We start from the raw sequence: 12305 nt of genomic DNA, 5'->3' as shown, positions 1-12305 counted from the left end.
GTCATTTTTACTAAAGGTAAGGTGTCTGATTTTGAGATTCTCAATATCCTTACCCAACCTGCCATCCCTTCATTATCACACCCCATTTTTCCTTATCCTCTAAAGAAAATCCTACCCACTGAACCTTGTATCCTATCCCCTATACCCAGACCACGTGTGCAGTTTAGTCCTAGTTTTAATACATTCACCCTGTGACAGTGTTGATTCCCATGTGTAACGTTTAAATCCCTAAGCTTTGCATTGTCATTTAATTTGCTTAAAAGTCTTAACCACACGACTTCATCGTGTCCCAAGTCGATAGAAGTAAGTGTGCTGATAATAACTCAATTTATTTCCTCCCTTTCCAGGGAACGTTGATTGCTGTGCTGGCGTTTCATCCACGGCCAACCAAACTCCAATCGAAGCTCCTCGTGGCTCAAACTAAAATAGTTAGCTGCTGTGCTCCCCTTTCATTTATTTCTATTTAAATATTATTGTAAATACATCTTTTTGTCAGTATTCCTTGTATCATTGCTGACTGGCGACCTTTACCATTGTTATTTGTTTGTTATGGCCCTTGAGTCCCTTAAGCAGGGCCGGACTCGAACCAGTGGCCCGTAACATATTGGCGACCAAATGCCAGGATTCGCTAAGACAGTAATTTAAAATTAATTTTATCAAAGTCAAATTCCCCCCTTTTTTCTGTCTTTAGCGACTTGACGAACCTCAATTTCATTTTAAGTAAATTATATAATCACTGGAGTTGGAACCGTGGAAGAAAACAGCAAAAGCATTCTATTCTCATTGTTAAAGTTTTGTGTTTACTAGTGCGTGTTCGCACCGCGAACCCTTTTGTTTTGAAAACCGCGTGGTAGATATTAGTCCTATTGTTTAGCGGGATAGCCAACCGCGTGAGATGAATTTGTGTTGTTTTTTTTTTCTGAGTGTTTATTATCAAAGTGGATAATTTTTTTTTCATTTATATATATTGTGCAGAGTGTATGTTTAATTTTGTGTTAAAACTAAGTGAAGTGAAATTTACGAAAATTTAGGAGAATCCGTGGTACACTAAACCACGTGTTAGTTTCCAGTGAGGCTTAATTCCCGTGTTGGTAACGGTAAGCGCACGTGGCATTATTTTTTTCAATTTTTCCTTTTGACAAGTAAGGGTATGTAATTTCTTTTTATTACTTTTTCGTGGGATATTATTTTTATGTACATTTTTTTGAAGGGGATAATTTTCGTTAGACTGTGTAATATGGCTAACCTAAAGATAAAGGACTTATGATGTCACATTTAATTTAATTTTTTTCCAGTCAGGGTATAGGATCATTAAGATAAAATATTTGGGAGTGTAATTTATTAAATTCATTTTTCTTCTAAAGGGAAAGTATGTAAAGGGGCTGATGTTTTAACGAAGCATTAAGCAATCTCAGTGACATTGTCTGTTTTATTTTAATTTGTTATACTTTAAGTATAAATACAAACTTGCTTTACAGTCACAGAGTTGCAAGTGGTGGTGTTGCAAGAACGCACCCACACATTTTCACAAATCCATTTTTTTTCCCTTAAGACTAGCATAGGAGGGTCACACATCGTGGAAATTCCATTTTTTTCCTTAAGACTAGCATAGGAGGGTCACACATCTTGGAGATTCCATTTTTTTTTCCTTAAGACTAGCATAGGAGGGTCACACATCGTGGAGATTCCATTTTTTTTCCTTAAGACTAGCATAGGAGGGTCACACATCGTGGAGATTCCATTTTTTTGTTCCTTAAGACTAGCATAGGAGGGTCACACATCGTGGAGATTCCATTTTTTTCCTTAAGACTAGCATAGGAGGGTCACACATCGTGGAGATTCCATTTTTTTTCCTTAAGACTAGCATAGGAGGGTCACACATCGTGGAGATTCCATTTTTTTTCCTTAAGACTAGCATAGGAGGGTCACACATCGTGGAGATTCCATTTTTTTGTTCCTCAAGACTAGCATAGGAGGGTCACACATCGTGGAGATTCCATTTTTTTTCCTTAAGACTAGCATAGGAGGGTTACACATCGTGGAGATTCCATTTTTTTTCCTTAAGACTAGCATAGGAGGGTCACACATCGTGGAGATTCCATTTTTTTTTCATTAAGACTAGCATAGGAGGGTCACACATCGTGGAGATTCCATTTTTTTTTCCTGACTAGCCTAGAGGGTCACCTACTGTATAGTTGTGATTCCAGCTTGTTTTGTCTAGCATAGAGGTCCACCCATAAAATTAGCAAAATGACTGCTGCGGAAATTCAGGACTTTGTGGCCCTTGCAGAGCGACAAGGTTACGAAGGAGAGGCATTGCAAGGCTATGTGCGGGAGCTTGTGAATGAGGTCAATGCCCGGAGGAAAGCCGAGCAGGAAGAGTTTGAGAAGGAGAGAGAGCGAGAGCATGAATTGAAGATGCGGGAACAGGATATCCAGCTAGCACGGCTAAACAGCCCTCACCCCAACGGCACTCAAAATGGCCAAAGCTTCCCCTCCATGCCTGTCCACACACTCATTCCTCAGTGGGACGACAAGGATCCTGTGAGGTGGCTAAATGAGGTGGAGTCCGTGTTTAAGACGTGTGCCTTAGCGGAGGATATGAAGGCCCTACTACTGTCAAAGCATATGGCGGGGAAAGGGAAGAATGCGCATGCTGCGCTCCCTGCCGATAAACAGGGTAATTTTGAGGCCGTCAGGAAGGCCTTGATTGAGGCCTATAAACTAAGTCCTGAAAATTGGCGCCGTCAGTGGCGTAGGCTCACCAAGTCCCCCACGACATCTTGGTCTGATTGGGGTTTTCAGAAGGATAGGCTCAATACCCTTTGGGTCGAGGCTGCAAAGTGCACTTCTTACGACAACCTCCTAGAGCTCTTCAAAATTGAGGACTTCCACAGGAACGCCCCACCGGCGCTCTCAATTTACATATCTGAGAAAAATCCAGCCACGTTTAGAGCATGCTGCGAGTATGCTGATGAGTACGAGCTAGTCCGGTTCAACTCGGGGCCCCCCAGCTCAGTCCCATCGGGTAAGTCTAAGCCCCGGCAAAATCCGATCTCCCCTACCAAGTGTGGCCATTGCGGGAGATCTAACCACTTGGAAGCCAACTGTCGGCTGAAGCTATCCGGTCAGTCAACTGAGTCCACGAAGCAGACGAATAAGCCCAAGGTTAAGGTGGCGAAGCCGAACTATGCCAGTGCATACTGCGAGGTATGTAAGTGCTATGGACACACAAAGAACTACTCACTATGTCCCAGCAAATCCTCAGCCTCTTCTCCAGCTGCCCTCTCAATCTCTATCCGTGAAGCTCCCAAAAGACAGCCCGCTGTTGGGGAGATCACAGTAGCTCTGCCTGAAGGAGACGGCTCTCCGCAGTCGGTCAGAGCATTACAGGATACCGGTGCAGACGTTTCACTAATCTTATGGCACCAGTTGCCTATCGGTGCCAAAGTTCAGCAGGACAATCGCAAGACAGTCCGTTGGATCGAAGGAGTCACTAAGGATCTTCCTACTGTGGAGTTGAGAGTGACCACGCCCCAGCTCAGCAAAAGGTGCAGGCTAGGGGTAGTGAGCGATCTCGGACATGAGGGCTATGACTTGCTCTTGGGACAAGACCTCCTAAGAGGCATACAGCGTGTGCCCCTCAGGTGCATGAAAGCAGTTGAGCCGGAGCCCGAGACTGAGAATGCCCCTCCTGAAGAAGACAAATGGCTAGCTGACATTGACCTTGGAGAAGTACCTTGGCTAAGTGAGGTGGCGCGAGAGCCCTCCTCCTATAGCAATGAGTCTGAGCCTCGTACCCCGGAAACCTATTCGGAAGGAGCGGTGCTGCTCACCACCACAGGGAATGAAGCTAATCCAAATACTAGCCCAGGGGTCTCGGGGGAGTCTGAGGGAGAAGCGTCCATTTCCCCAGAGGACCTCGGGAGTCGGACGGAGCTTATCAAATCTCAGTTGTTGGACGAGACGCTGAGAACCTACAGGGAAGCTGCTTACTCAGACGAAGCAGAGATAACTAACCTCTCAAAGGAGAATTTCCTGCTGAAGGAAGGGGTGCTCTTCAGAGTCACCCGAGGCCCTCACGATCCTGCAGAAGCCCTTTGCCGGCAAGTAGTTGTTCCCCGAAATCTCCGCTTGGTGGTGCTACGTATGGCTCATGAGGGATTGGGAGGACACTTTGGTGTGAAACGCACTACCCACCTGATCCAGCCTCATTTCTTCTGGCCGGGATTGCAAAAGAGTGTTAAGGCTTACATAGCTTCCTGCCATCCGTGCCAAGTTGCCGGTAACCCAAACCAGGTGGTGCCGCGGGCTCCTCTCCAACCCATTCCATCTGCAGGTATCCCCTTCCATGATGTACTAGTGGATTATGTGGGTCCCCTGCCCCGTAGTAAGCGTGGAAATCGTTTCTTATTAACCATGATTGATCGGTTCACGCGCTACCTCGAAGCTGTACCGACCAGGTGCGCCAATGCCAGTCATGCTGTCAGGGGCCTGACACAATTTTTTTGTAGGTTTGGGTTCCCAGCCACAGTCCAGTCGGATAAGGGCTCTCACTTCATGGCAAGAGAGTTTAAGGCAGCAATGGAGTACCATGGTGTCCACCACCAGACCTCTACGGCATATCACCCAGAGAGCCAAGGACTCGTGGAGCGCTCCCACCAAACACTAAAAACAGTCTTGACGAAGTTAGGGGAGGCTGGCTCTTCGGATTGGGAGGAGAACTTGCCTTACGCTCTGTTCGCCCTCCGCCAAGCACGCTCAGAAACCACAGGATACAGCCCTTTTGAGTTGTTGTACGCTCACTCCACACGTGGGCCACTTGACATACTCTATGAAGCTTGGGAGGACTCCTCCAAGGCCTCCTGGGTGGAAGAGCTGCCAGATATACAGGCTAAGATACGAACTGCCTGGGAAATTGCCAAGGCTTCCGAGGCGAAGGTACAGGGCATCACAAAAGGTCACGTAGATCGTAAAGCCCAGGATCGAAGTTTTGAGGTGGGAGACCAAGTTCTGGTTCTCCGCCCAGGGGAACAGAGACCGTTAAGCACAAAATTTACGGGCCCTCACAAGATTCTTGGGAAGAAGGGTAAATTAAATTACCTAGTGGATTGTGGCATAAGGCGAGCCAAGTGGCTCCATATCAACCTGCTTAAGCCCTATCAACAAAGGGCCAATGTGGTGGGTACTGTTACCCAGGTCCACTCACCCGAGAGCAACTCCGAGGTCCTGGCCAACTTTAAGCTGGTCACCCCTGTGTTGGACACTGTTAAGAGGGATATTGTCAAGAACCTCCTGCTACAGCACCCACAGGTAGTGCGAGACACACTGGGTCACACCCAACTACTAGAACACAAGATTGACTTGGTCCCAGGAACGTGTCCGATCCGCCAGAATTATTATCGGTTAAACCCCCAACGGGCTGAAAGGGTGTCGGAACAGATAAAATTGCAGCTCAGCTTAGGTCTCATTGAGGAAAGTGAAAGTCCATGGGCATCACCGGTGGTCCTAGTGCCAAAAGAGGGAGGGGGGGATAGGCTATGTATAGATTTCCGCAAATTGAATGCGGTGACAAAACCTGAGTCCTACCCACTCCCTCGCATCGAGGATTGCTTGGAGAGCTTAGGTGAATCACCTTATCTAAGTAAGATTGACCTAGAAAAGGGATACTGGCAGGTACCACTGGCAGAGGAGTCGCGGCCACTGACCGCATTCATAACCCGAGATGGACTTTACCAGTGTCGAGTAATGCCTTTTGGTCTTAGGAACGCACCCAGCTGCTTCCAGAGACTCATGAACAAGGTACTAGCGGGAATTTCCAACTGTGTGGTCTACCTAGATGACATCGTCATTTTCTCCAAGGCCTGGGAAGAACACCTCCAAACCCTAGGGAAGGTGCTGAGGGCCCTCCAAAAGGCAAATTTGGTCATCAACCTCAAAAAATGCACGTTTGGCGGGACTGAGATTACCTACCTGGGCCACCAAGTAGGAAGGGGCAAAATAATGCCCAAAGATGCAAATATCCGTGCAATACAAGAGATGCCCTACCCTAGGACTAAGAAGGAAGCCCAACGATTCCTGGGGATGGTACAGTACTTCCGGAGGTTTGTGCCCAACTTTTCTCAGGTAGCCGCTGCCATCACAGACTTGTTCAAAGGAAAAAAGCTGTTCTGCTGTACGGATGAATGCCAGGCGGCCTATGACCACCTAAAAGGCATTTTAATGAGCCGTCCCGTGCTCCGTGCACCAGATTACACTAAACCTTTCGCTCTCGCTGTGGATGCCAGTGACATAGGGGTGGGAGCTGTCCTCCTGCAAGAGGAAGATCAAGTCCGACACCCTATTGCATACTTCTCAAAGAAACTGAACCCTGCTCAAACTAGGTACAGTACTATTGAGAAGGAGCTCTTAGGCATGGTCTTGTCACTGAAGCATTTCGAATCATATCATGCTGACCATGAGTTCCCACTCACAGTCCTCACGGACCATAACCCTCTGACTTACTTGACGCAGTTCCGAAATAAGAATAAGAGACTCATGAGGTGGTGCATGGACCTCCAAGACTACAATTGGAAGGTCGAGCACATAAGAGGCACAGATAATAAAATAGCAGATGTCCTCTCCAGGCATTAGTGCTCAGGGCACAGTGCCATAACCATAGCCTGTAGTCATAGTAAGTAGGTAAATTTAGTTTGTATGAAAAAATATTTATTGGCCTTGGTGTCTCCCCAGGTAGATAAACTTGAGGAGCCATCTTGGCATCATTATTTGCATTGAATTTATTTTCATGTATTTATTTTATCCTTTTTTTTGCATATATGCCAATTTTCTTTAATTTTATGCCTACCACTGCACTAGGTCACTTAACTTTAACCATTTTTTTTACATTTAAATTTTCAATTTTGCATATTTTAATTTTTTCAGTTGCTGCCTCACAGCCAGCATACTTATTTCTATGTGGCACTTAAAGTTAATTTACAGTCAAAATACCGTAAAATGATGACCCTAGTTGCAGCTTAGATATCTATCCATTATCGTGGTGAGACTCACTGAGGGAGGAATCATTAAGGCTAGTGGCTTCAGACCTTGCTTGCAGAGTTCTTGTCCTGTTTTAGGACAAAATCTCTGCTAAAATGGGGGGCTGTTAGTAATGACGGTCATTACGCCACCTTTTTTCCAATAACAAAAGACCCCGCCAGCATGGGTCGAAATGCCACGAGTTTTGGGACCCTACCCAGAGTCTCACCCCCCTCCCACCATCCTATACCAGTCTACTCCCCCTGAGATCTCAATTTCAGCTACCTTCTACAAGTCACGTGAGAACATCGAGGTCCCAGGACAAGGGAAGCGAGCTGTGAAGGATGTGGGGACACGAGATCAAGCCTGACCAATAGGACAGCGGTCAGGCCAATCCCCCCTACCCCCCCCCCCCAATTGGGGGTCAAGTGGGGTTGATCTACCCAGGGAAAACTGGGGATCTTCCTTCGTGAGTCAGCATCCATAAGGAGAACATCTCCTTCTTCACTCAACCTCCTTGAGGGAAACATCATCTCTCTTCACCCTCAAGACATCAGGGAGGCAGGACCTCTGTCTACATCTTTCCACAAGGGAAAGAAACCAGAGTCATTTTTACTAAAGGTAAGGTGTCTGATTTTGAGATTCTCAATATCCTTACCCAACCTGCCATCCCTTCATTATCACACCCCATTTTTCCTTATCCTCTAAAGAAAATCCTACCCACTGAACCTTGTATCCTATCCCCTATACCCAGACCACGTGTGCAGTTTAGTCCTAGTTTTAATACATTCACCCTGTGACAGTGTTGATTCCCATGTGTAACGTTTAAATCCCTAAGCTTGGCATTGTCATTTAATTTGCTTAAAAGTCTTAACCACACGACTTCATCGTGTCCCAAGTCGATAGAAGTAAGTGTGCTGATAATAACTCAATTTATTTCCTCCCTTTTCAGGGAACGTTGATTGCTGTGCTGGCGTTTCATCCACGGCCAACCAAACTCCATTCGAAGCTCCTCGTGGCTCAAACTAAAATAGTTATCTGCTGTGCTCCCCTTTCATTTATTTCTATTTAAATATTATTGTAAATACATCTTTTTGTCAGTATTCCTTGTATCATTGCTGACTGGCGACCTTTACCATTGTTATTTGTTTGTTATGGCCCTTGAGTCCCTTAAGCAGGGCCGGACTCGAACCAGTGGCCCGTAACAATATATATATATATATATATATATATATATATATATATATATATATATATATATATATATATATATATATATGTATATATATATATATATATATATATATACAGTAAAAGGAATGTATAAGTCTAATTTTACTACCTTCTCCAGAAAGAAGGTTCAAATGGAGGGGAAGAATATAACATTCAAGCTTCCATCCAGCTACAGTACTGTCGCCGGCATGGATCTGTCTAAACCTAGCCGGCCGGCACAGCAGTATCAGTACAGTTGGCATGCTGCCGGTTGAGTAAGCACCATTCTGTGCCGGCCTGGTAGGCAGCACCCCGGCAGCAGCCACTGTTGCTAGCAATTCAAGAAAAAACTGAAGAACCTTTGGCAACAGTAGGGACTTCCCACTCACAGCCAACATGGCCAGCTCCTGCCGGCCGGCAGCTGCTCTGGTTGCCAGCCAGTAGTCACCATGACTTCCGGCCGGCAGCAGCCATGACTGCCGGCCGCCAGTAGCCATAGCAGTAACCTTTAATGCCGGCCGGCAACTAACATGGCCGGCAGCTCACATCTGTCATTACTGCCGGCCGACAGATGTTAAGACTGCCAGCCGGCAGCTGTCATGACTGCCGGCCGGCAACTGTCAACTGTTAAGAGGGGGAGTCTGGTCCATCCCGGCAACCCACCGGCAACAGTAATGATGCCAGGATTCGCCAACATAAAGGGATAGAAGGGAAGGGAAAAGAGGGTCCTTTGAAAGGTATAGCAGGAGCCGGCCGTAGCCTGTCCTGCCCTACCTAACAAACTCTTTTCCTGTATTAGAACTATCCAATGTGGCTAAGGAATGCCTAGGGTTAGATTAATACAATTAAGAGGTTAGTAGCACCCTTGCCACCACCTCTAAATGGTGAGGAAACGGGGTTCTAGTGCCAGTGTCTCCTAAGCATAGAAGAATTCAATTCCTCAGCCTATGGTCCACTAACACACGACTAGTCTGCTAGGTCCCAGGGAGAAGGATCATATCGTACAGACCCTTCAGGAGTGGCCTAGGGAGGTCTAGCCTCCTCTGTCGGTAGCCTAACGTAGAAAAAGAATTCTTTTCATCTTGCCAGACAGCTACCGACCACAGACTAATTACTCTGAGATTCTGGCCAAAACCCCAAAAACCTGCATCTGCGGTTACAGGGGAAGGGCAATAAAACCGTAGGAAAGTCATGCCTGAATTAAGAATTTGAGGCCTACCCGCTAAGGTTGTAGCTTGAGGCTACACTGAGAGGGAAGAGGGATTACCATCAAATCTCCCTTTTTAGAGCGGTGTAAAGTTTCATCCAATTTAAAGAGATACCCATCCCTGCATAATTGAAATCACCATACACACGAGTAACCGGGGAATGTCTAACCGTATAATAACATGCCTACTATGAGATTCAGGGCCTCTGTAACACGGTTTTTTGGACTTTGCTCCTTATCAAAGCATCGGGTGTAGCTGAAAGTTGACATATGTATATTTTACAACCACACACAAATTTTGTCAGCATTATCAATAACCTAAACCCGATGGTTTTAATTTTTATAGAGTAAAAATGATCCAGCCGACGCCATGGCCAGTGATAGCGAGCCAAGAGTCGAAAACATTCATTACGTAAGCAATGTAAACACCTTTGGACAAAATTTTGCCCCGCCCATCCACCAGACACCCATTCACCTTCTTCCATCTGCTCTGAAACCCATAACAGTCAAGAATGGCTAACAGGATTTGGAATTGCCCCCGTGGTTGCAAACCTGCATTTGTCTTACGACTTGCAACTTTATACAGTCATGAGAAAGCCCTTGGCCATATCTATTATAGCCTGAATAGGTAATTATTCAGTTTCTAGTTTAAATCCAATGTTTATGGTCTGATTTGTATTCAGCGTAACATGATTATAATACTTGTAATGTCATTCAGGCTTTTGAACATTTCCATTAACTATTCACTATGCCACCAAGAGAGAGAGAGAGAGAGAGAGAGAGAGAGAGAGAGAGAGAGAGAGAGAGAGAGATTGTATGTAAACAGTCTTTATATAACTTTTTTTGTTAAAATAAGATTTTTGTGCTAAAATCTCCATCAGACCAACGGATCATCCGATATAATTTTTTTTCTTCTTCTTAGGCCGTACGAACGTGCTGGCTATGTTTTGGGCATGACTGCATTTTGTAAATAAATCATGAATAGTTTTAGGAGTTTTATTTGTACATCTAATGGGAATCTATAGAAGTAAAGTGAACATAATTCATTTATCCTTTAAAATATTTACTACATGTAGCAAAACAAATAGTAGTAAAGATGATAATGCAATGAAGGAATGATACCATACTTTATCTTTAGCTGCAACGTCGGCAATAACATACCCAGTTGCCATAATTTGTCAGCTTAATGAAATAACCTATCATCTAATGTTAAACTTAATTTCTGAGGAGGCCAGGGCTTATTGCACAGTGAAAAAACATGACAAAGACTTTATGAATGGCGGAACAATACATAGATGTGGGTGGGGTATCAGTGCTGGCGTAGTAATGCTACTGTAGAAGTACTGCCGCAACAGTAGTATGCATGAATTAAACGTTTAGGCCAACTGCTGGGATCATTGAGGATCATTTAGCACTTCTTACAACTACTCGAGAAATGAGTTTTTATAGCCAGAATTTGAATTTTCTGATCCAACAATGCCCATGATAGCCTTCAGTGTTATCCTGATTCATAACGAGGCCAAAGTGGGTGGAGTCTCATGAAGTCATCATTCTGACGATAATTATTGGTGAAGGTTTAAAGCGAAAATACGGTACCGGCTATCTTTTTTTTTTTACAGTAAATAGGTAAGTAGATAGACAATGAATAAAAATTGCTTGACATTGGATATAGCAGTTATCAAATCAAGCTGGTCTACTACGTTTTTGAAAATTACCAACTATTCCATACACTTTGTCAATCTGATTGTGACCTATAAAGTAGACTGTAATTTCTTAGGAAACTTATTTTGGGAGTTAAACAAATAATCGAAGTGTTTTTGTATTTATTAACATATTTTGTTCGTTTGTTCATTATGACAATTCTCAGTGGAGAGGTTTCAGAGTTCATAAAGGTGTACTACTTTGCTTTTATTTACACTTTTGTGTTATTGTTGGCAGAGGTATAGCCTTCGTTACGTATAACCAATCATCGATCGAGAAAGAGAGAAGAAATGCCGTCATAAGTTACGTAACGAGCGCGTTCGAAACCTTTTCTCTGAGTAAGTTGGCCCGTCTTCAAAAATCGTCACTTTTACTTAATAAAGTACCAAATTTATTCAACCTACGTAATGCAGAATAAAGTCAAAATTTATGTGTAAAGATAATGTGCATTCTGAATAAGCGTTATATTTATGAAATTCATAGAAAAAAGGTTATTGCGAAAAAACCGTGTTACAGGGGCCCTGAATCTCATAGTAGGTTAGATTACCTATGCGAGACGAGATCTCATTTACCTCGCTCTCCGAGACTCTAACTATAGGATCATCAGGGAAAGGAAAAATATGCACGATGTAAATATCTTTACAAGAATATATTGCCTAAATAGCTAACATAATTAAATAATTAATTAATGATATATGATGCTATTTAAAAACCGGGAAGTCGTTCTGCTAACTAAATAACATGCCCAACGAACGACAGCGCTCATAGTGCCTCCGGTACAGGCTAGCTCTAAACGCAATAAATTACTAAAATTTCACTGTGAAAAGGGAGCTAAAAATTATTCATTGTAAAGACCCAATACTCAACTTTCCGAAGGCGAAAGAAGTTGGAGAATGCATAATAAAATCCTTGAAAATCGATCGAAAAGTTAGATCAACAGGGAACACCACTGAGCGATATCGCTACAAAATTAGGAATGTCCGCCATCTTCGGAATGTTGCTGGGGTGGTAGTCAATAGTAGTACGGGAACAGGGGTAACCTTGTTATGGCCCCCTTTCTATTCTTTTGTCATGTCCCCCGCGAAGCGTAAATGCTATTAGGGGTGCAGATTGCTATGTGGCGTGTCAAGAATATGTCCTCTAATATTTTGCGATACTCGCTCCAGGA

The 12305-nt window shown here is 44.2% G+C and overlaps 1 protein-coding gene across 1 annotated transcript in view; it reads left to right on the top strand.

Moving 5' to 3' along the window:
- Positions 1–2499: 2499 nt before the first annotated feature.
- Positions 2500–12305, top strand: part of LOC137640828 (uncharacterized) — a 33070-nt gene continuing 23264 nt past the window's right edge. The window contains exons 1-3 of the mRNA XM_068373296.1: positions 2500–3214; positions 3614–4180; positions 4340–5895. Of these exons, the coding sequence (XP_068229397.1) occupies positions 2500–3214; positions 3614–4180; positions 4340–5895 (2838 nt within the window). The remainder of the gene's footprint in view (positions 3215–3613; positions 4181–4339; positions 5896–12305) is intronic.

The sequence above is a fragment of the Palaemon carinicauda genome, chromosome 5 (genome assembly GCF_036898095.1).
Source record: "Palaemon carinicauda isolate YSFRI2023 chromosome 5, ASM3689809v2, whole genome shotgun sequence".
Lineage (NCBI taxonomy): Eukaryota > Metazoa > Arthropoda > Malacostraca > Decapoda > Palaemonidae > Palaemon > Palaemon carinicauda.
The sequence above is the reverse complement of the archived record's forward strand: the minus strand, read 5'-3'. Positions and strand labels throughout refer to the sequence as shown.